General features: G+C 38.0%; 1 protein-coding gene across 7 annotated transcripts in view; it reads left to right on the top strand.

The window, feature by feature from the left end:
• Positions 1-24,662, top strand: part of diaph2 (diaphanous-related formin 2) — a 728,830-nt gene that overhangs the window by 419,214 nt on the left and 284,954 nt on the right. For all 7 annotated transcript variants that reach the window (XM_041797008.1, XM_041797014.1, XM_041797011.1 and 4 more), the window contains 2 exons: positions 11,589-11,690; positions 18,296-18,535. In XM_041797008.1, coding sequence (XP_041652942.1) covers positions 11,589-11,690; positions 18,296-18,535 — 342 coding nt within the window. The remainder of the gene's footprint in view (positions 1-11,588; positions 11,691-18,295; positions 18,536-24,662) is intronic.

Here is a 24,662-nt window from a genome sequence, read left to right on the forward strand (position 1 = left end):
AAGACTAAAACTTGCACTAAATTCGGAATAGCTGCCAAAATTAACTGTCTACATGAGGATGTGTATTTGCTACTTCTATTAAGAATAAAGAATCAAGTGAAATTGGAATATTCCTTATGATACATTTTTTGATCTCCCAGCTTCCTTTTTTATGTTTTATCTTTGCTACTTTTCTCTGTTCAGGTATCCATCTTTAGCAAATTCTATCTCCTTTTATCTCCTTTCTCTCTCCACGTGAACCCTCTATTTGCCTTGTTAATATCCCTCTTAATCCTGCTTCACACCTATCACGCTGAATGTAAGCGCTCAGGTGTGCACACGTAAGAATTCCTCCACATTTCCTCCTAAAAGACACGTTTAATGTCACAGTAAGTCTGTCAGGTTTTCCAGCCTCAACACTTAAATTAATCCCTCCCCATCCTCTATATCTCTCAACCTTTCCTCCTCCCTGCCTCCCTCTCTCTCTCTCTCTCTGTGTTTGTGTCTTTCTCTCACACTGCATTTCTCATTTAGTTTAATGCGATTTTAGAACCTGTCACACTCAGTTTGTTGCCTGTCAGCCTGTCACTGCAGCTTTTCTCATAGTGAGGTGTTTTTGTGGTGTAGCTTGTGGAAGACTACAACAGGCTGTATGACTGATGTTCATTGTTTAACATGTTTACCTGTGTGACAAGATTTGTGGCGTGTTGTTCTTTGTTCCCTGTTGTTTTTTAATTGTGGAGGCTGAAATTTAAAGTGAGCATCTGCTTGATTTGATATAAAATGGACTGTTATTGTAAATGTTTTACATTTTATATCACTGAACCAATTTAGTGTTGAAACATTAGGAAGATATATATTCACAAGTGGAATTTTACCTGGAAGGAGTACTTGATTTTCGGAGAATTTTCCAAAGAAAAACACTACTTTGTAGCCTTTGTTCCACATGTTCGGTTTCCAGTTCTGTGGTAATAACCTTTTGTTTGAGATGGGTGCCGTCTACACCCACAAACTATTGTGCAAACTTACTTTTTTCTCTTTTGACTCTTAAGCTTGAAGAAGTTTGAGTAAAGAAAAAAAAAAAGCTTTTTAAAATTCAACATAATGTCTTTTTTGGAGCTGTCAGGCGCAGGTTTTGAGAAGTAAAGCTTGCAGAATGTTGAGCAGTCTGTCTCTTAGTTTGTTATTGATTCAAACTGAAGTCTTCACTGATTCGCCATGAGCCAGGTAGAGAGCCTGCTGAGGTGTCGCGGCAGGGAGATGGCAGTCCCGCGTTGCTCTTCATCACAAAGCACAGGCAACAAACACCACATGTTTCTCTGTCTCCCAAAATTGTGGAGAAAATCAATTAAAAAGGAGAAAATCACATCTGTCAAGCACATGGCAGACATGGCTCCTGTTCTGGTGTTGTTGTAGACCTCCCATAGGCCTTGTAGAGAGGAACACAGTTTACTCAGATAATCTTTCAGCCGCTGAGTGATTCTGCCCCTCTTCTCCTTTATTTAACCCAGCTTAATAAAGACTTTATTGCTCTGTGAAAAGCTGTATCGATTATCGTGTCTCCGACTACGGTTTCTTGGTTTTCTCTATCATTTTAACATTACTGTTGGGAATATGCTTCACAAGGTAGGGGTCGTAAAGTGGGTGTGGAGGATTTTATAAATCCTCTCCACACAGCAAAGAAAGGTTGACTCTCAAAGAAGGTCCTGATTCAACTTGTTATAACATCTTTTGTTACGGTTAGGGTGATTGTATAAGGGCTGTTAGGGCTAGGGGTCATGAGTTAGGATTATGGTTGTTTGGGATGGGGGTAATTGGTTTAGGATTAGGGTTGTTTAGGACAGTGGTGATTGGGTTAGGGCAGTGATACTCAACATGTGGCTCTTTTGTGATGATTTGTGGCTCATTTATGTATTAAGTTGAAATATTATTCTCAGAAAACCTTAAAAAAGGGAAACTTTGGCCTCAGAAATTAATCACATTGATCAGTTCTTCCCCAGACTTATACAGAAGGCTTAAATTGTCAACTTAATTGTCCCATTTTTCACACATTTGTCCAATTTTTGCCCTTGTTCACCATTTTTGCCACTTTTCCCCCATTTAAGCTACCTTTTGCCATTAAATAGTGCTTATTTCCATTTTTTGCCCATTTTTGCAACCTCTCTTTGCCACTTTTATCCCATTTTTGCCCTTTTCACAATTTTTTTTTGCCTATGTAAGCCACCCTTCTCATAAAATACCACTTAGGATTTTTTTTGCCCTTTTTTGCCACTCTTGACTGCTTTTTGCTCACTTTAGCCACTTTTCTCTCATTTTGTGCCACGTTTTTGCCACTTTTGGACCATATTTTGCCACCTTTGACTTATTATTATTACTACTTCAAGCTGTTTTTGCCACTTTTTACCACTTAGATTGTGGCTCTTGCAAAGGTATTTTTCAACAGTTTGGCTCTTTGGTTGAGTAGGGTTGAGTAACACTGGGTTAGGGTTAGGGTGAATGTGTAAGGGTTGTTAAGGTTAGGGGTCACTGAGTTATTATTAGGGTTGTTTGGGATGGGGTAATTGGGTTCGGGCAATTGAGTTAGAGTTAGGATGATTGTAAAAGAGTTGTTAGGGGTTAGGATTAGGATTAGGCTTTGTAGGGTTAAGGTAATTGAGTGAGGGCAGTTGGGATAGGATTGTTTGGGTTAGAGGTAGTTTGTTAGGATTAGGCTTGTTAGGGTTAGGGGTAATTAGGTAAGGATTGGGGATTGTTAAGGTTAAAGTCATTGGGTTAGGGTTAGGGCTGTTGGGCTTAGAGGTAGTTTGGTTAGGATTAGGGGTCATTTGATAATGATTAGGGTTGTTAGATCAAGGGGCCATTGGGTTAGAATAGGGTTAGACTTAACCCTGTAATGTTCTCAAACACTAGTGCAGTTCTTTAACCTCAGGCCTATGGAGTTGCCCACTTAACAATGTTTACAGCCCAGTCTTACTCTCACAGGCCTCTCTGACAAAAACCTTATTCCTGTTTTTTAATTGTTAAAGTGTTAAAAATTCCACTTAAGTGTTTAAAACACCTTCTGAATAAATCTCAGCGTTACTTTATGCAGAAAATGGTAATATATGCCCAGGTGTGATCAGCTGACGGCCAGCTGATCCTAATTATCCACAAGCTCCCACAATACAATCCACTTTATTCATATAGTACATTTTACAAAACATTACGTTTACCAAAGTGCTGCAGCGTGACTAAAACAAGTAAAAACATAGAACCACAGTGAACATAAAAACATCATAAAATAAATAAAAACTTCACAGGAGCTATAAACATTAAAAAAAACATCTAATCACAGCTCTTTCTCTCGACACAGCAGTGTATTTAAAAATTACATACTTCTCACTAATCCCTGCTTGCTTTAGTTCTGATATACCACACTGCTGCTGCTGCTGCTACTGCTGCCGGTAAAGCTCATTTAGATTCATGCTACTATAGATTGATTGCTATGAACTAAATGTATTGTATTTGATATTATTATCCTAAATGTATTTATACATATAAGCCATGGGCTCCCTGGAAAGTCAAAGCATGCTGCTTGGCTAACCCAGAGAGCATCTTTTGATGAAAACGGTTTATCCATTTTGCCATAAAATTGTTAACTGTGTAACGAGTGTGATCCTGGATTAATATGTGTTATGGTAAATATCACTATGTGATAATTGGTTGACTTGTGGAGATTTAATTTGCTTGAAATGATTGAATTTGGCTGTTTATGACTGCATTGAATCCTAAAATTTAGCCCTGGTCCAGTGTAACCATAATCTCATCTGCCATTCAGTTTTAACTGTTTGCCACACAACAGTAGTCTTAATTTTTCTCAGTTCAGGTCTTCAAAAGTCTTAAATTAGATTTCTAGAAGTGTGTAGGAGCCCTGTATTGAGGGTGTCAAAGCTTTTGAACACATTCCACTACATCAGCTCCTGCTGCTTTAACAGCATGCAGTGCTGTAAACTCTATGGTTATTTGTATGCCAAATACATGCCTAATACCCCTGTATTAAACTGTATTAACTTGGCATGGGTTAGCGGGTGCTGTAAAACTGTGAACTTGAATCACTGGAAGCTAGCTGACAGCAGCAGAGATCAAAGTATGGAAGTGAAAGCCCTACAGATACTGTCATCCTCTACAAATGTTAAGTGAAGCGTAACCTGTATCTCAGATTGCGTTTACACTCCATTTTTTTTCTCCGCTTCCACTTCCAAGCCTTGAGGTTTAAACCAAGGCAAATATTTACAATCTTATTCATATTATTTTGTATTGTTAGACAGTTTTAAGTTAACATGAGGTAAATCTTAAGTAAAAGTGTTACAAACCTCCCCCAGAATCTTTATGCAGACATGTATATTCAATTCAGTGATTAGCACTGTTAATCTAAAGCAGGGGTGTCAAACTCAGTCACAGCAGGGGCCGGATTCTGGATTTAGGTCTAACCTAAGGGCCTAACAGGTCCACATTTAACCAAACTGTTAACCTCATTTTCACCAGTAATAAGATATGAAGAAAAAAAGAAAAAGAAAAACAGCACTAATGATAAATCATTTAGAAATTTAAAAACGTGAAAATGATAAGTTAAAAGGCTCAAATTTGAGATAAAAATTCCAGTTTATTAGTTCAAAAGATTAGAACATGATATTAAAAATAGAAAAATAATGTTTCTAAAGAGCAAATATATGAGGAGAAAGTTGAAATCATACAGTTGAAAGGTCAAAATATGTGATCAAATTAAAAATCATGAGTTTAAAAGTCAAAATATGACTTCAAATTTAAAATTGTGAGTCTGATAGGTCAAAATATGGAAATAAAAAGCCAAAAAAATATGAGTTGAAAATGTCAAAAAATGAGCTAGAATTCACAATAATGACCTAAAAAGTTAAAATTATAACTTAAATTCAAAATTGGGAGTGTAAAAGGTCAAAATATGATATGAAAAGTACAAATTGTTTGTGTAAAATGCCAAGATCTGAGAAAAAAATTGAAATCATGTTTTTAAAAGTCAAAATACGGGATTAAAATGCCAAAGTAAGGAGTTTAAAAGGTCAAATTATGACTTATAATTTAAAATTGTGAATCTAAAAGATAAAAATTGATGTATAAAGTCCAAATTTTAAGTTGAAAATGTCAAAGCATGAAATGAAAAGTCGAAATCATAAATTTGAGTTGTAATGTTGAGATGCAGAATTGAAAATATGAAACAAAACACATTAATTTCTTTGCCTTTATTTTGAGTTTTTATGAAATCTCTTTGCTTTTTCAGATTTCTATGGCTCAAGTTGAAGTTTGCGTTATTGTACTGGAGGAAATCTGCAGACTTCTTACTGGTGGGCCAGTTATAATACAAATATGATATGATCTTGCGGGCTGAATATAATCATTCCACAGGCCGGGTTTGGCCCCTGGGCCTTGAGTTTGACACCCTTGATTTAAAGTGTTCCTGAACATTGGGTCCATCATCTATTCCATCTTTTGTGCATTTTCTATAAATTGAAGTGTCACTAAAATGTTTTTGACAGACGTGCCTGGATTTAGCATTCACTTAAATTGTGCTGCTGCATCTGTTACTGGACTCTTGCCGTCCCTGACAGCCATTAATTGATTCTGATTTGTCAGACAAGGCTCACACTTGATTGACACTTCAAATGCATGTTTAATGATGACATCTAGGATTTACAAAAAAATAAGATAAAAAAGAGCAGTTCTTGGCAGCCAAAAACAGATTTGCGTAAAAATATACACTACTGGAACTTTGAAAATCTTCTGAACTGTTACAGCAGAAGAAGAATAAATGTAGATTTAAAATGACATGTTGGGGCCAGTGAATACACAGGCTGAGGTCTCATTTCTAAAATAGCTGGGAATATAGCTGCAGTTAAGGCAGCAACTTACTACTGTTTTGCAATGTTGATTCTAATGTAGAATTTTCCTCATCATGTTTGTGTTGGAAAAATACAGAATGCCTTTTCCACTCCCTATAAACTCACAAGGTGAGACTAAGCAGAATCCCTGACATAAAGCTGGAACAACCCATTTCTCTCGTAGTTTTGTTGTTGTTGTTAGCAAGTGTGCTGAAACATCGCGCTTTCATCCCCCTCCAATGCTGTAAATGAATGTGTGGTGTTGTAAGCGTACTTGCAGTAATCTCTCCTAGACTGCTGTGTGCGTCTGGTGGCCTGTGGTGAGGAGTCTGGCCCAGCATCATCACCAAGCCTTCCACATTGCCTCACATATGGTGCTGCCTTTGTGTCAATTGTGCTCTGCGGGGTTTCTAATAATTAACAAGACGACAGACGAATAAAATGACAAGCTCAAGGTGGATTCGATTCTCCGTTTGCTGGCTGTCTGTGCCGTGTGTTCAAATGTGGTCTCAGTGATGTTTGTATGTTTATAGAATTTAATCTGCTTATGTCCCCAAAATGACATTAATAGAATCATAGGGAAGGGAACATACAATAACAGAAGAAAGGCATTCATCAACAAAGGCACAACCAAGGACACTGTCCTCCTTTTATTTAAAAGAGGGTGAATTATCTCATTCAAAATGGAAGAAAACACAACTAGAACTGTTTCCCAAGGAAAACTAGCAGTGAGTCACCTAAATAATCGGATTTCTAAAAGTATTAGTTAGATTTTTCCAATTTAATAGGAGCCAATAGCACAATGTCAAAGAGAATGCAGCAACTAATCATGCTATTTATCTGTTTTTTTGTAGATTTTATTCACAATAGAACATTAAAAACATATCAGATGTTAAATTTTACCATCAAAAATATTAGCTCATTTTGAATTTGACGGCAGCAACTCATCACAAAAATGTAGGGACAGGGCCATGTTTGCCATTGTGTAGCATCCCCCCCCCCCCTTTTTTTTTTTTTTTTTTTAATCTTTTATCAGTTGCTGGAGTTTTGGGAGAGGAATGTTGTCCCATTCTAGTCTGATGTAGGAGTCTAGCTGCTCAACAGTTATGAGTCTTCTTTGCTGGATTTTTCATTCCAAATGTTTTGGATTGGTGAAGGTCTGGACTGCTGGCAGGCCAGCTCAGCACCTGGACTCTTCGCCTGTGAAGCCATGCTGTTGTGATGGATGTGGTTTAGCACTGTCTTGCTGAAATATGCAAGGTACTTCGTGAAGGAGACGTCTGGATGTGAGCATATGTTGCTCTAAAACCTCTCTCTACTTTTCAGCATTGATAGTTCCTTTCCAGATGTGTAAGCTGCCCACGCCATAGGCACTAATGCAACCCCATACCATCAGAGACACAGGCTTTAGAACTGTGCCAGGATAACAAGCTGGATGGTCCCTCTTTTCTTCAGTCTGCAGGACACATTGACCATGTTTTCCACAAAGAATTATATATTTTGATTTGTGTGACCACAGGACAGTTTTCCATTTTGCCTCAGTCCATTTTAAATGAGCTTTGGCCCCGAGAAGACAGTGGAATTTCTGGATTGTGTTCGCATATGGCTTTTTCTTTGTGTAATACAGCTTTGGCACAGCCAACTGTGTTGTCAGACAGTGATCTCTGATTTCTGGAAGTGTTCCTGAGCCCATGCAGTGATTTCCAGTACAGAATTGTGCCTGTTTTTTAATGCAGTGCCACATGAGGGCCCAGAGATCAAGATCATCCAATACTGACCATCAGCCTTGTCCAATTCCTCCAGACTCTCTGAATCTTCTGATGATAAAATGGTCTGTAGCTGGTGGAATAATTTACATCTTTGCATTTTTACATTGAGGAACATTTTTCTGTAATTGTTCCACAGTTTTTGGGCTCAGGTTTTCCTGGATTGGGGAACAGTTTAACCTCGCAAAGCAGATGGATACGCCCATTTCTGTGTTTCTCACTGGTGAATCCATCTTGCAAAGCTCCTGTCTGAACCATTGGGGCCCGGAAAGTGACAGGACCAATCAGCGACGAGGGGCAGCAGTTCCGGGCGTGGTGGAGTCGTGATGTAAGCGAACAGCAATGAGAGGGCAGTGCAATTATGGTGGAAGACATTAGTGTGGATGCTGCTAAAGCACCAGTTTCATCAGAACTTGGCAAAATTTCTTCATTAAAAGAAGAACAAAGAACAGCAGTGAGTTGTTTCTTTTCAAAAACGACAAAAGTCGTGTACTGACATGTCTACAGTTGCCATGATTCGCGTTATTCTTCGGTAGCTGTCCACGAGCACCTCGTTCACGGCTACATCATGTTCGTTTTGTTACTCTGATTGGCCCGTAGAGATGTGACAGACAGAATGTTCATCCAATCACACTCTGAGTTTTTTTCAAATCCTCTGCCATCCTCTGGCATGTCAGGTTAGTAACAGCTGCCCATCTTTGCTTCTGAGTGACTATGCCTATCTAAAATGCTCCTTTTTAAATGCCTGGTCATGTAACTGACCTGTTGCCAATCAACATTAGTTATAGAATGCTCTTCCAGCTGTTTTTCATTAGTACCACTTATTTTTCCAGCCTTTATTTTGCCCTGTCCCACCTTTTTTGGGATGTCTTGCTACAGTACTATTCAAAACTAATGTTTTTCATGACATGGTAAAATGTCTCTGGTTTAATGTCTGATATTTTTATGTTCTGTTGTGAGTAAATAAAGGGGTTTTTAAGATTTACAAACCATTGCCTTCTTTCTTTATATGCATTTTCACGGTGCCCCAACTTTTTTGGAACTGGAGCTGTAAATTAAAATCCACTTCTATGAATTTTATAGATGTATTTCAAGGTGCTCTATATACCAATCATTAATTGTCCCTTATTTTGAAATGTTCAACAATTCCAAAGATGTATTTCCTATATTAGCATAAAAAAATCAAAAAGTCTTTGAAGTTCATAAGAGGCTTCATTATCATTTGAGTCAACAGCTGTCCTCTTTCTTTGTACAAATAATAAAAAAAGCCTTGAGATTTTTAGATATTTGCTTTTCTTTGCCAAATGTTCATATAAAACTGTCTTAGCATTCTAAACCAGATCAGGAGGAGTGTTTTTATGAACAGCCATGAGTGGATTATCAGCATTATTAGCCTTGTGTTTATTACTGTATGCATTTATTTCTTTGAACCTTAAGGAAAAACTAGGAAAACCATGTGCACAGTCATCATTTAGCTTCAATAAAACCTCCCTTACAAATCCAATTACACAAATGCTTTTTCGCTTTATTTTTTATATATCATCAACAATCCTCTGTGCTTCTGCTGATATGATCAAAAGACTTCATTATTATGGCACCATTTCTTGCTGCACTCCCTAATTGGAGCAACTGCAAAAGCAAGCATTTGATATAATGGCTCTCTCCAAAACAGGAAAGCCAAGCATGCTTTATGGCTTACTTTTTATACCGCTGAAGTCCCCAAGGGAAGGACAGAGATGTCATCATTAGTGGGCAGTAGATTCTGGCCCAGGTCCCTGTTGTAGGTCTCTGCGTTGGTCAGGAGGCTTGTAGCTCTGCAGCAGCGTCCCCTTCTCTGTGTTCTACGTCGAGTTTCCCATCCGTCCACGTGACTCTGCGCCAGAATAAATTCAACGAGCTAATGAGAAAGGAAGCTTTGAAAAGAAAGTGGAAAAGGGCACCTCTTCCTCTTCTTCTCCTCTGAGAAAAAGAAGGAAAAGTCGTGGTGGTCAATTTTATTAACTTGGCTGACCTTCACACAAACAATTAACATTTACATGAAACACAGCCCCTCCCATTGTCCTCCTCATCTCCATCTTAATCTTCAACCTCACCAACAGCAGGCATCTTTTCCTTTTTTTTGTCTGGAGTATTTAGCAGGAAAGAAAAGAAAAGAAATTTATTGCAAATACCCATGACATGTACTTTAGAGACAATTGCAAGGTGATGTGAATTATGCAGTAGAAGGTCAGCTATCTGGAGGTCTATGACACGTTGTGTAATTGGCTTAGGGCCAACACTGTCACAGTAAAAAGCCAACAGTGAGTGATTATTATGTGACCTTATCTAGTTATTATCCAACCTGGTGAACAGCAAACCTATATACATCCTGACACGGACCTCGTCTAATGAAGATATAAATAAGACACATTGTCACATTAGTTTTATTCTTTTATCTGTTTATCTACAAATATACTATATGGACTAAAGTATTTGTCACATCATTGAATTCAGGTGTTTCAGTCAGACCCATGTATAAAATCAAGCACCTAACCATGCATTGTCCATTTGCAAACATTTGGTGGTCGTTCTGAAAACCACCATGACTTCAAGTGTGGTACTGTGATGGATGCCACCTTTACAGTAAGAAGGTTCATGACATTTTTTCCCTGTTGGATATTCCACAGTCAACTGTTAAGTGATATTATTAGAAAGTGGAAGCATTTAGGAACAACAGTAACTCAAGTGGAAGACCATGTAAAACCACAGGGAAGGCTTAACAATTGTTGAGGTGCATGGTGTGTAAAGTTCAGCTTTCTACTGATTCCATGGCTGAACTTCCACTGGCATTAATGCAAGCACAGAATCTGTACAGCGGGAGCCTCATGAGTGGTTTACCATGGCCAAGCAGCTGCATGCATGCCGCACATAAACAAGTCAAATGCCAAGTGTCAGATGGAGTGGTGTAAGGCACACTGACACTGGACAGTGGAGCAGTGGAAACGTGTCCTGTGAAGCGGAGAATCACGCTCCTCTCTTAGTGCTTTCAGGCACAGTGATTCAGGCTCTGGTTCAGTTCTGGAGTCTCAGAGCCTTGGTGCTTTCTGGCAAACCAGGCCGCGTTTACACCAGTTTAAGTGCAACCAAAGTGGGATGACGTTACTCTGCATTACTCAGGCAGAATTAAACACAACATGGGAAAAATAGCGGATTGCATTATCTGCAAGCATGGCATAGAACTTGCTCTACTACTTTCCAGTATCACCTGGAATTCTATTGATGCCCAGATCGCAACCAAACATTTTGTCTCCTCAGCAGACCACTTTTTCTTAACTTTCTGCTCGTCTTCACAACCTAGACTAAGACACGGCAACTGATGATGTCACAGTTCGCAAGGAGGAACCAACTTCTTTGATGATGATGAGTATGGTGTTGAGGAACTTGTCTGGCCTGCACTGAGCCCTGACCTCAACCCTATTTGGCACCACTGAGATAAATTGTAACAGAGATTATAAACCAGGCCTTCTCGTCCAACATCAGTGCCTAACCTCATAAAAGCACTATAGAATGAATGGGCACACATTCCCACAGAAACATCCTGAAATCTTGTTGAAAGCCTTCCAAGAGGAGTGGAAGCTGTTCTAAAAGAGGGCTAACTGCATATTGAAGACATGGATTTGAATACGTACGTGTATGGTCAGGTGGCTGAATACTTTTGTCCACATCCAGTATATCTGCATCCCTAGTTTCAAACTGTAAGCTGCCTTGTGAGGCTGAATTAGAACATGTTCACCAGCTCCTTTCTCCTCCTCCTGTGTAAGCGAACCTGTCACCATTGTCTGCCAGGTGATTTTTGCCCTGACATCAACAGAAAATGGGATTTGCATTAACACTTGCTTTGTTTGTGTGTGTGCATGTGCGTGTGTTTGTCTTCTGTATTCATCTGTGTTTGTGTGTGCTCTCTCATTTGTAGAACCTGATAAAGAACCTGCCAGAGCAGAAAGAGCTGAGTGCGCTGGCGGAACTAAAGGGCGAATATGAGGAGCTGGTGGAGTCGGAGCAGTTTGGCATTGTGGTGAGTGTAATTTCCTGGTGACTACTGAATCGCCCCGAGAGAACACACAGTATGCACAATCATACTTCCAGTCTGCTGCAGTCAAACACTTGCAAGCATACACAGTTGAGAAATTCAATTTTTTATTCATTACTCACTCTTTGTGTCCCAGTATACCTCGCTCACATCCACACATTGCACTTTAACACTTTTGACTCTTTTTCCTGCATTGTTATACCCACACTTTTGGAAAGGAACTGCTTGATTTGGAAAGCAGTTTTGCAAGGGACTTTGAAATTTAAAAATATATAATTTAGAGGGATACTCCCCAATGAGTCACACTTATATTTAATTTAAACATCTAAGAATATAAAGGGCATATGAAATGGGAAAAAAGTCAATATTTTGTTGCCCATCTTCCAGATGACAGCAGCAATGATTTCAAAAAGCACTTTTGACTCGAGCTAAGAACGGTTCAGACATTTTTGACTAGGAGTCATCATCAAGAATTCAGTGAATGCCATTTTTTGACATCAACTGTCAATGATGTCTCATGATAAAATCATACCCCACGGCTATGAATCCTGTCTGTAATGAAGTTCTTTGAAAAATTCTATCTTTTTTTGTAGCAAAAGAATTAATAATCAGCGGGTAACATGGTGCAAACTTGGAGCATGGCTTTCAAAAATTGATATCTTTTCCAGGCCCAACAATCAGATGCCAAAGTTTAAGGGATAAAACTGCAGCCATTAAAATAAACATTTAAGGCAGAATCTTTCATGTGGACTCTGCCTTGACATAATTCAGTTTCTCGTGTTTTTTTCTTTATGAATTTAATTTTGAAGGGGAAATTCAACCTCAAAGGCTCTTATTGTTGGATGTGATGTACAGACATGCATTCATAGGGAGATGTCACAGTAAAAGGAGCTGCAGTTGGGGGTCTGGTGTCCTGTATGTCTCCTTAGCACTAAAATCTTTTCACAGAATTTGCTCAGGTAAATTGCAATTATTAGGGACCTCATATCACAGTATGTGTTTAAATTCATTACAAACTGACTCCCAAAATACTTTTGCATTTTTTGGCGGTATTTTTTTCAAGGACTATGAAGCTGCTTACTTTTCAAATTTGGTGTAAAAAGAATCAAACCAGATTCTTCCACATGAATTCTCTCCATATTTGAGAGCTAGTAGGTGAATGCGGCGTCTTCCACATACCATGCAGTCTTCTTCAAAAATTACTAGATTAAGTTCTTTCTCCCATTTCACCTTGATATATTTGGTTGAATGTTTGTCATTAGTGTTTAATCCTTGATACAGTGCTGAAATCATTCTTATGTTACTTTTCTGATATGCTTTCATCATGATTTGAATAACCATTTATCTCCTTGGAAGACTCTTTGAAACTAGCCCTTTATTTTTTAATCTTTCTGGATCATATTCTTGTTGTCTTTACTTTTAGTCCAAGCCTTTATTCTCTTACCTGGATCTGGTTCCAAGTCATGCTAGTGTGTTCGATGCACTCTGACAAACCTGGGGTCCCTGCTGTCTACAGCAGAGAGGCAGAATAAAAACACAAGTATTTGACATATTTATCCACATTGCAGAAATATCATTGGTTTTAAATATTACAATGAAAGATAATTTACATTTTAGTCCAGTTTTAGTTATCTTGATGAAAACTAAATGTACTTTTTGTCAGTTTTAGTCATCAAAAATCTATTTTTGGCTAGTCTTAGTCTAGTTTTTTTCTCATGGAAAACAGGCTGTTGATGAAGGCATTCAGGTCGTTTTCACACCTGATAGTCCGGGGGGACTCGGTCCGCTTTGGAATGGAAATTGCGACATTGTTGCACTTTCCTTTGGTTTGGTTCGCATTCAAATTGCTCCTGGTCAAATGGGCCAAGTTGTCTGAACATCTACAACCTCTGCTTAGGGGCGCTGTCGCCACAAACACAGTGACCAACAAGAAAAGAAGGCGTAGAAGAAGACGAAACTGGAAATCCATCTCTTTCTGCCGGCCTTTTTTTCCACATCTACAATGAAAAAACATTGAATTTTTGCTGTCTTGGGATTTCTGCTTTTGCACTGGAGCTTTACGAGCAGGTTGTGAGGCGGTGAGCTAACCAGCATGTCGTTCTTTACATGAGACGAATGAATCAGTACTGACTACGACGTGTTGCTATGGCTACACAGACGTCAAGAGAGGTACCGACATGTATTTCAGTGTATGAAATCACATATAAATCCGTATGTCATTTAGCTTTATTCCACTTCCTGCCTTTGGTTCAAAAATTGGTCCACTTTGCTTTCCCACCTCAAACGAACTGCACCAGGGTTCGTTTGGAAGCGGACCGAGACCCTCGTTTTCAAGCGGACCAGGATCTGCTTGTTTGGTCCGCACCAGAGTTTGTATGAGCTTTCACACGCTCCAAATGAACCGGACTATCCGGGAAAACGGACCAGAGTTCGTCTAAAGCAGACCAAACAGTTCTGGTGTGAATGCGCCCTCAGACATAGTTATAGTTGACAAAATTAGCACTGATCAGATGGTGCTTCCTTCAGCTTCATTTTGTTTTGCTCATAGCCTCATTGTGGTTTAATTCATGGTTATTTATGTTTTGAGTGACCCCTCCCAATTCTTAGTCCCCACTTAGGGGCACTGTACCCAAGGACACATTTTCAACTTCTGAGGTTTAAGATGAGTAGGCATTGAATACTTAAATCCCATGGGTGCCAAAGATCAAGTCTTACACATGAAAGTTGTGCCTGTGTTTGATATCTCTACACTCCCTTATGCCACCCTTTACTGTGTTTCTTGTGTTTTCCTACATGTCACATCACTTCAGCGTTTGCTCCCATCATAATTACTACCCCTACCAAACAGCGTGGCTCAATTGACCATAAAAAGCTTTTGCACAATCCTCCTATACATCTTTTTTTGGTGTCACCTTTCACTCTGACCTTTGCCCTTCCTTCATTTTCAGCAGGTATGAGCGGTGACTGGAAAGGCAGAGTTAACTGTAAATCAATTAAACAGAGGAGGAGAGCAGATCACCGAGCTGTTCTGACCTTTCCACTTAGTTACAGCTATAATTACTTTTTAATTAAGTGCTCCTGCCATCCATTTACTGAGCGAATACCCAGCACTTTATTCGACTGTAAAATGAACTGTTATCTTTAAAAGTTAACTTCAGCACCAGATCACAGAGTTACATTGCACAGTTTTACAAAAAGAAATGTTCAATTAGACCCAAGGGTCGCAGATGTGCTCCATCTCCCCAGCTATTCTCTTTATTCGTTGAAGGCTTCTTTCTTTGCCTGCGTCTTTTAGGAGATGTAATGAAGCAGGGGGTGGCAGTCTCCCTTGTGATCTCACCAATTTTGTGATCATATACCTCCCCACTGATGAAGTAGCTCCTCAATGCAGAGCTATTTAGCTCTCCTGGGAAATAAGCCATGTTGAAGCCTTTTCTCTGCCAGAGCTGTCACCAACGTGCTGGCATTCATTGTGATTTCTCCTTATTGTACACAAATCAATTCAAGTGAGGGAGATGGGAGGAGTGTTTATGCCAATGTGTGTGCGTCCATGCATATGCGAGTGTGCAAGGACTTAAGGTGGGCGGGATTGTTGGTGTGGGGGAAGCAGAGAGTTGTTTGACAGACAACTTGCCCATACACATGAATAAATTTGAGCAGTAATGAAACATTATGGGCTGGATCTGAAGAATGCCTTCAAGCGCTGGATTATGCAGCAATCTGTGGAATTTGTCTGTGGTTGCTGTTTTGCCACATATCTTAGAGCCAAAACCCTATTTGTTTTTAACTCTCTTCCATTTTCATTGCTCTCATTTTTGTCTGCCTTCAGTGATTTCACTCCCAAGCCCACAAGTATTGATTGAGGCTGTTATATTATTTATGACAAATCTGTTTAATGGAGGATTTCTTTGTCCATATGAAAGTCAAGAGAGATGCTGGAAAGAGGTTAGTCCCATTTGCTAAAGAGGCTAGTTGATTTTGAGCGCATTTAAACTAGCAGTAATTACACTGGAGATTCAATATAACAGTGATGGCAAGGCTGTGAAGCATTTTCTCTGTATTTGCTTAATCACTCTATGAAAAGCGACCAAAGAGACCCAAATTCTGAATTATATTTTCAAATCTCTTCAAATTGAGGAGAAGAAATCATGGAATGAGAGTCATTATAGTCTCATTTACCAATATTTGTGGGCCTTGATGCATATAAATAAGGCACAGTTGTACTTGTAATCAAATTTGTTTGTATTTCATTTACAAAATAAAACTTTTGTCCTTCTGTAATGAGTAATACTCTTAGTACAAAGTCAATTATCGGTTGTAATTGTGAAGTTTAAATCAAGGACTCCCAGAACGGGGGTATAAGGGGAGAGCTTTCTGGGGCCCTGCCAAACTAGGGGGCCAATGGAGATCAGTAAAATCCTGGTCCACTATAAAGTTAGGCTGTGATAACAATGTTTATCTTTTAACCTTAATAGTGACCACTCTCATCAAAACAACAATAAATTGTTTTCATTTATTTATGCTATAGTACAATATAACCCTGTTTCAAAGTTACCTTTTTATTGATGATGTAAACAATGTGGACCGCCACATTGTACTAAATGGTTAAGAAAGTAATGTTGACTTCATACTTAGGCCATAATGTGCACAGATGTCAGGATGCATAAGGCTGAAGAAACTGAGACAACATTTTTGGGAAAATAATACAGTAACTGTAAAAAAAAAAAAAAAAATGCTTAAGAAGTTTTTTATAAACTGCAGAAATGGATTTCAATTAGCAAAAAAGTGGCAAAAATGGGATAAAAGGGGTAGTTATGTATCAAAAAGGAAACATGGGTCAGAATTGGCAAAAAATTGAGAAAAGTATGTAAGAAATGACAAAAAAAAAGCTAAAATAGGCAAAAAAAAGTTGCAAAAAGATGTTGAAGGAATCAGCAAGAACTGGCAAAAATGGTTAATATTGGCAAAAATGGTTAAAAAGTGGCAAAGTAGGGTAAAATGGTTTTGAAGTGCAAAAGAATGGGTAAAAAGCAGTAACGAGTGGCATGCATGGGGAAAAAATGACAAAAGTTGGCTAAAATAGGCAAAATGTTGCAAAAAATGGAGCAGAAATGGGCAAAACAGTGGCAAAAATGTGTGGAAGTGGCACAACAGTGGCAAAAATGTGTGAAAGTGGCACAACAGTGGCAAAAATGGGGTAAGGTGGCAACAAGAAGTGACTCAAATGGGCAAAAACTAGCAGAAGTTGGTTCAAAATGAGTAAAATGTAGCAAAACCTGGCAAAAACTGACATAAAAATGACAAAAATAGGAAAAATGTTGCAAAACGATATAGCAGAAATGAGCAAAAAGTGGCAAAAATGTGTGAAAGTGGCTCAACAGAAATGGGGCTAGGTGGCAACAAGAAGTGGCACTTATGGGCAAAAACTAGCAGAAATTGGTTAAAATGGCTAAAATGCAGCTAAAAGTGGCAAATTCAGGCAAAAAAAAAAAGTCTGAAAAGCAGTTAAAAAAAAAAGCCAAAAATGGTCAAAGAGTGGCAAAATGGGGTAAAAATGATCATGAAGTGCAAAAGAATGGGTGAAAAGCAGTCATAAGTGGCATAAACAGGGACAAAATTATAAAAGCTTGCTAAAATAGGACAACAGTTGCAAAAAGGTAGAGCAGAAATGGGCACAACGGTGGCAAAAATGTGTGAAAGTGGCACAACAGTGGCAAAAATGTGTGAAAGTGGCACAACATGGGCAAAAATAGGGCTAGGTGGCAACAAGAAGGGGTGCAAATGGGCTAAAGCTGGCAAAAGTTGGTTAAAAATGGGTAAAAAGGGCCTGGGCTCAAACCTGACAAAAAGATATTGCAGAAATTGGAAAAACTGCAAATACAGGTAAATAAAATGTGCAAAAGGCAATTAAAAAAATAAATGGCTAAAATGGGCAAAAAGGGGACAAAAACAAAGTTCCAAAAAAGTGGCAAAAAATGGTTGAACAAATGGCAAAAACATGTGGCAATAACAGATGGAGAAAAGCGATGAAAGGGTTAAAGTAGCACGAATAAATTAATCCAACATCAGAGCCCTTCAGCGTAACATTCTTTTCAGTTCCAACATGCTGGAACTGTTAGCCAGGATGCTAGCACTAATGCTACTGATCCAACACACATACATTGACATTATAAATAAATCACAATGGGAGAGGCCCGCTCTCTGGGTTTGTCAGGGGCCCAGACGTGGGCAGGCCTGGTTTAAATAGTCACATTTGGATGGGTGCACTGTGTGGGTTTGTCTTAGTACAAGTAACAACAAAAGAAGAAGAAATCCTTACTTTTATTGCCAGTTGTTGCTAATTATCCAGCAGATTTTTCCCTTTGAAATTTTGGAAGTGGCTACAAAGGTGGCCATGTTGGGGCTACGCCAAGAGAGTGCAGGAGATTTCTTTTTTTTAAATCCAGTTAAGAGGAAAACATGAGTGGGATCTTTGAGCCTTGAACATAACTGTAGTGTTTAACTGATTTTAACTAGGCTTTTTTATTTGATGATTACAATTAGGCCTTAACAACTTGCATTTCTGCTTGTTTCCTAATGTATTCCACTAGATGAGTTCGGTAAAACTCCTGCGACCTCGTCTCAATGGCATCCTGTTCAAGCTGACGTTTGAGGAGCAGGTGAACAACATCCGGCCTGACATCATGAATGTGACGTTCGCCTGCGAGGAGGTGAAGAAGAGCGAAGCCTTCTGCAAATTCCTGGAGCTGGTGCTGCTGGTTGGCAACTACATGAACGCCGGCTCGAGGAACGCCCAGACGTTTGGTTTCAACATCAGCTTCCTCTGCAAGGTAACACAACCGAGCAGTATGTTACTAGCAGGGATGCACAGCTGGATTTTTTTTTTTTTTCCAGCATCCAATTGTATTAATAATCTAAAGCTTGTGTATGTGAAAGTTGCACAGCTCAGTCAGACTTGTATGGCTTTAAATGATGGTTAGATTAACACAGATATTAAAGCAAGTATTTAGCCCAAACCTCTCCCAATCATGCCTCAAAAAATTTTACCAAAAAAGTAATTCCAAGATCTTCTCCTCAGTATCAACAATGAAACAACAAATAGTTCATATAATGAATAACAGAATTATGATGAACACAGTGGAGCTGGAGCCAGAAAAAGGCAGCATTTGTGTCCACTGCCAGATAAAATCACAGCATGCAGAGGTGTGAAAGAGAAGACTGGCTGCCTGCACAAACAGCTATAAGCACAACCGAGCTGGAAGCAGACACACATGCATACAACAGGCAGGTAGTAAAAAAGAGGTGTTCCTTTCCTGTGTTCTGAGAGGAAGAGTCCTTAAGCTAAGGGAAGAGAGGAGGCTGGCAGCCCTACAGTAGACCAAGCAGGAGATATTCGTGTCAGAATAAAGAACTGCCTTTAAGGTTGGATTCAGAAATGTCCTTAAACCACAAGAGAAAGATAGTTTGAGAAGTAGACAGCTGTGGTAGGAGAGTTGTATCTGTGTTTTACTTCTATACGTAAAATGTTGTCAAACTAGGTCTAAACTCTCACAAGTTTAGCACACATGCTTTTTTGAAAAGTCCTGCCCTAAAATTTCCTTATCTTGGCTGTTAAAATTTGCATCAAAGAGGAGGGTAATGACTTTAAAAAGGGGGCACAAAAATTCTATGGCAGTTTCTGCTTTTGTATCAAGTGGAAGTATTCACTCTACCTTTGAGTGAGTGTCAAAATGATACACTTGCAGGTGGAAGAGAGTATGAAAAGCTCTGATTATATGATGTAAAGTCATCATTTCCTCACGCTTGCTCACAGGGAGTTTCCTTTAAATACCTCCCACTGCGTCCGCACATTGCTCCCTCACATCGGGTGCAGGGAGGGACAATAAAGTTTGGGGTGAAAAAATGATGGATTTGCATAACACATGCAGATGAGTCTGAAAATAATGAGAATTTTGCATGCATAGACCTTATATTAGTCATCTTACTGATGCTTCATCAGGGTGTGACATACAGGCATGAGCTTTCATTAATTTTCCCCATTTTAGGAAAAAGTCAGACTTAGGTAAACTACAGTGACTAGATCTATAAACACAAATCATGTTTTTACTCTTCTCTTGAATTCTTAGTTGCTCTGTATTTAAAAAAAAAAAAAAATCTTGGGAATTTCCTGGTTTTATATTTTATGCAGGAAAGATAAACAAAAGCTTCAGGAAAGCCTTTCCCCAACATGGCCACATGCACAACCCTTGAAATAACTGCAACGTTCAAGAAAAATATTTTAGAGTGTGCAAGAAGAAAAATAATGCACTGAATTAACAGCTAAGAAAGCAGTGTTTAAAAGGAAAAAAAAAGTAATTTAATTGAATAAAATAGACAAAAAACAAACTAACTAAAAAAGACATAGATAAAATAAGAATTTAAAGATATGCAAATAGAAATAAATGCATAAATAATATAAGAAAATAAATTGAAGATTAAAAGATTAAAGATAAACTGAATGAAGTTAGAATTAAAATTATAGTGATGAAAAACTGAATAAATAAATAAATACCTAAATAAGTAAGAATACAATAAAATAAAAAATAAGTAAATAGCATTAAAATAAAATGAAAATCTAATAAATGAAATAAATAAGATAAAACAAAGATCAAAAAATAAAACATTAATATCTAAAATAAGAATATAAAGAAATACAGATTTAAAAAATACATAAATAAGAAAATAGATAAGAAATAAACTGAAGATTAAAAATTAAAGATAAACTGAATAATATTAGAATAAAACATTTTGATCACAAAAAAACTGGAAAAACAATAAAATAAAAAACATGAAAATAAATGAAAATATAATGACTTTAATGAAAAAAACAAAGATTTGAAAATAAAATCATTAATAAATAGAAGAAGAATTTCAAAAAATATAATGATGAATAAATAAATAAACAAATAAATAAAAATTTCAAATGACATAAGAAATATAATTCAATCAACAGATAAATAAAACATTAAACATGAAATATCTAATATTACAAAAAATGACAGATAAAGAAATAAGAGGGAGATTATAACATGTATATGAATATGCCCACACTCTTGTTAGTATGTTTTTAAGTATAGACTAGTCTGTGTGCATAGATAGTATAGATAGTTATACAAGCAGCTGTGTTCAGTGACTTTTTCTATGGCTTTAAGGACACTCATTTGACAGCCTAAAGAGTGCTTGGAGTTCCTGTTAGGGTACAGAACATTTCCTAAGGTTTTCAATCAGGCTTGAAAAATCCATTGAGTTATAGGTCTGTCTTTCAGGTCACCTACTTGATGCATAATTTACTTTACCTTTCATTGTCAATATTTTCCAACTCGCTGCTGTTCTGGTTCAGCGCTACAGATGTTATGAGTGGAAGAAAATGGATCAATCATTAAGGATCATGTCAAATAGACTAAAGATGTCATGTGAAAACACTTAACATGGATTCCTTCCATATGCACAACCTACGTGTGAATGTCAAAAGCCCCGGCCTCATTTCCAATTCCAGCAAACCTGCAGGTGTGAAAAGGCTTTTGTTTGAAATCCAGCACATCTTTGGTTTCCTTGCAAGCAGACTGAGTCAGAGTGGAGTGTCAGCGTAGAGCCTGGTAATGCCTCAGGGGGCTGATTGGGCTATTATAGATGGACAAGAAAAAAGTCTGCTTTCTCACTTTAGTCAATCAAGTAAATGGCCCCCTGGGTGGCAGGTCTAGGGTACCTAATGGGCTCATCAGGGAGGAGGAGGTTGATGATGGGAATGAGCAGAAAGCAGTAGGGCATTGGTTGACCTACCTTTGCCTTCCAGCCCTCCACCGCGGCCCCTTATTCTTCCAAGGACACACAATTCTCCTGGGAAACACTCAGGTCACAGACACTCAACAAGGTGATCATCCATTCTGGCCTGTCAAGAGGAGTGAAAAATAAAACTTTATTGACAACATGTGGTAAAAACTTCACAAAGTGTGCATGATAATTATGGATATAGAGGAGGCTATCTCCATTATGAAACATATTGGGTAAATGGATAAAACCATCTGCTGTGGGACGAAAAAACAAAGATATATTGCTTCTCCAGGGTTTTATCCTGCCTTACTTTGGGAAAAACACCTTCCCAGACTCTGCTTAATTATTAAAGACCACATGGCGATAATTTGTGTTCAACTAAGGTTGAGGAATGCAGGCTCACTATTAGGTACTCGGGCTGCATCTGCACACATCAGAGCGACCTTGTGTCCTGATTTTCTTTGCTTCATAATTACTGCAAAAACACAACTTATAATAAAAGTTATTGCACAATTAAAGGCGCTGTGCTTCTTGTATTCATAAAAACTAATTTTAACAGTGGCCTTGTATGCTCTTTTTTAAACTTTGCGTTCTCTCTTTAATGACTATTTAGTTTAAATGAACTTATACTCAGTGTAATGTGTTTGTCTTGTGCTGCAGCTTCATCTGCAAATGATAGAACAATAAATCACAGTGCTAACAAGGATATTCCCATCCTATACTCCCTTCTCCATTTCCTCTCTTATAACTTCATTATTTTGTTTCCTATATGTAGTTATTTAAGATGAAACTTGTCCGCTTGTGATGAATGCTACCATGACAAGCTCTAAATATAATGGAATTGTTGCTTTAACTAGCATGGGATTTGAAAGATATACCACCTCAAGGCAATTTATGTTACGAAAGATTAAATGATATTGCTGTTCCAAAAATTGTTTTCAGCAAAACAGTTATGAGGCAGTGTTTTTCCATCCACTTCAAATTACCTGATTTGTTTGGAAGAGTAGCATTTATACACACTTCATTTGGCTGCGCCATTAAAACATAATAGGATAAGACACTTTGTAAGCAGCTACTGGCAGTTCTATAAAAGAGGCATTTTATTTCGGTACTGTGAAAGAAAAGATGCAATGTAAATCATCACGAAGTGTTTCAAGCAGAGAATTCCCAAGCCTAGAATATCAGACAGTAAAAAATCCTTTTTCCCCCACTTTTGGCTTTTTACAAACTTTGAAATGGCCAGGAGAGGGGGTGGACAATGATTAAAAATGGCCTCAGGCTTTGACACAGGACAGCTCTCTATACAGCCTGTGCAAATATACTCCACAGCCCCTGCTGCAGTTCTCATGATGCCTCAAAGCTGCTCCGCCTGAAACACCTGATGTAAAATGTTGTGAAGGTAGCATCAGCTCCTCTGGCTCTATACAGTATTCCCACCGTCTGCATAGGGGCCCTTGGCAGAATGCCTTACCTCTACACTCAAAACAGAAAGTATTATAGCACGAGGTTGTTTGTCTCATTGTTTCTGATCAAGAGGATTGAACCTTATTGAGTTTATATTACTATAATTATTATATTTATTTTGATTTATTTAGATTATAATTTGCCGCAAATCAGTGCACCGTGACATTTTACAGGAACACTTTGATTGCTATTGACTGCTCAGAATGTTAATTTAATATGGTTTATGTCCTTTTTATTTAATCCATATTTAGAATCTATTTTCTTACATCAACCTGCCAGGGGGTCTGCAGATGGAAATTAGCCTTGGGCTACAATCTGGCATATTTACATTTTTTAAAATGTTCATTAATAATTATTTAATTAATGTATTGTTCCCCCCTTTAATAAATAAATAAATTAATTAATATTTATGTTGTTTATTCTTATTCAATTCGAATCTTATCTTGAATAGAAGTTACACTTTAATCACAATTAAATAAGGTAAATAATTCATGCATACATTTATTTTTAAACGCGATTAATCACATGCCATATTGTCTCTTTCAGCACATTCTGGTTAAGCCACTGCAGCGTCTCTCTGCAGCCACAGTCATGAAAAATAAGTCCACTAATGCTACTTAAAGTCTCATTTCCCTTTAAAATAGAAATGGGCAACTTTGGTTACCCACAAGGATTTTCATGCAAAAAGTCGCAAATTTAACCTTTTCTCAGGTTCACCATTTTGATTGATAATAATTTAAAAAAAAGGAAGAATATGATATAATATAATGTGTGATATCAACATGAACATATGGATCTCCAGCAAGGTGTGACTGAACCTAAAGGGAAATACAACAGAATGAAGTATGATATTATTCCCTCGCTATTTGCTATTGACAGTCATTGGTTGTGGAAGTCCAACTGAAATCCATTTTCTTGTTGTTTGCAGAAAGTTTAGACCTCCTCATTTTGGCTTTTATTGTTATTTTTTATTTATTTATTTATTTATTTATTTATTTATTTTTAACTCACTACTCTATTCTTCCTAAAATGTAACTAAGTACAATACTTACCCCAAAATATAGTTAAGTTAAAGTAAAAGTAGTGATTTTAAAAAGCACTAGTACACAAAAAGTTACTCATTTATAGTAATTTGAGTAAATGTTATTAGTTACTTTCCACCCCTGTATATTACACATATGAAGCTCAGCGTTAGGTCATGCTGGACACTGTTGGCCCAGTTGTGATCAGCTGACAGCTGATCCCAGTTATCTCCTCCCAGCTCCCTTAGCCAATCACAGCTCTTTCTCTCAACACAGCGGTATATTTAAATTTGAAGGATCACTCACCAATCCGTGCTTGCATTAATGTTGAAGCACCACACTTCAGCTGGCAACGCTACACCTCCTCCACCCCAGCCACCTCCTTTATAGCGTAAAGCTTTTTGAACCCTCACATCCACATTCATGCTACTCTGTATTAATTGCTTTTGAACTGGTCTGTAACAATTTCTTTAGTCAGACAGGAGCGTTTGTTTACCTGCTTTACATGTTTCAGCTACTTCCTGTAGCCTTCCTCAGAAGCGTCACATGATGGTGCTGTGACGTGTCTTGTGGGCTTTTGAACTAATTTTATTGTATTCAGTATGCATTGACTAACCAAGGGAGCATCTTTTGAGCAGAGCCTTCTCCACCAATTAAACTG

Source organism: Cheilinus undulatus, linkage group 10, assembly GCF_018320785.1.
Source record: "Cheilinus undulatus linkage group 10, ASM1832078v1, whole genome shotgun sequence".
Taxonomy (NCBI): Eukaryota; Metazoa; Chordata; class Actinopteri; order Labriformes; family Labridae; genus Cheilinus; species Cheilinus undulatus.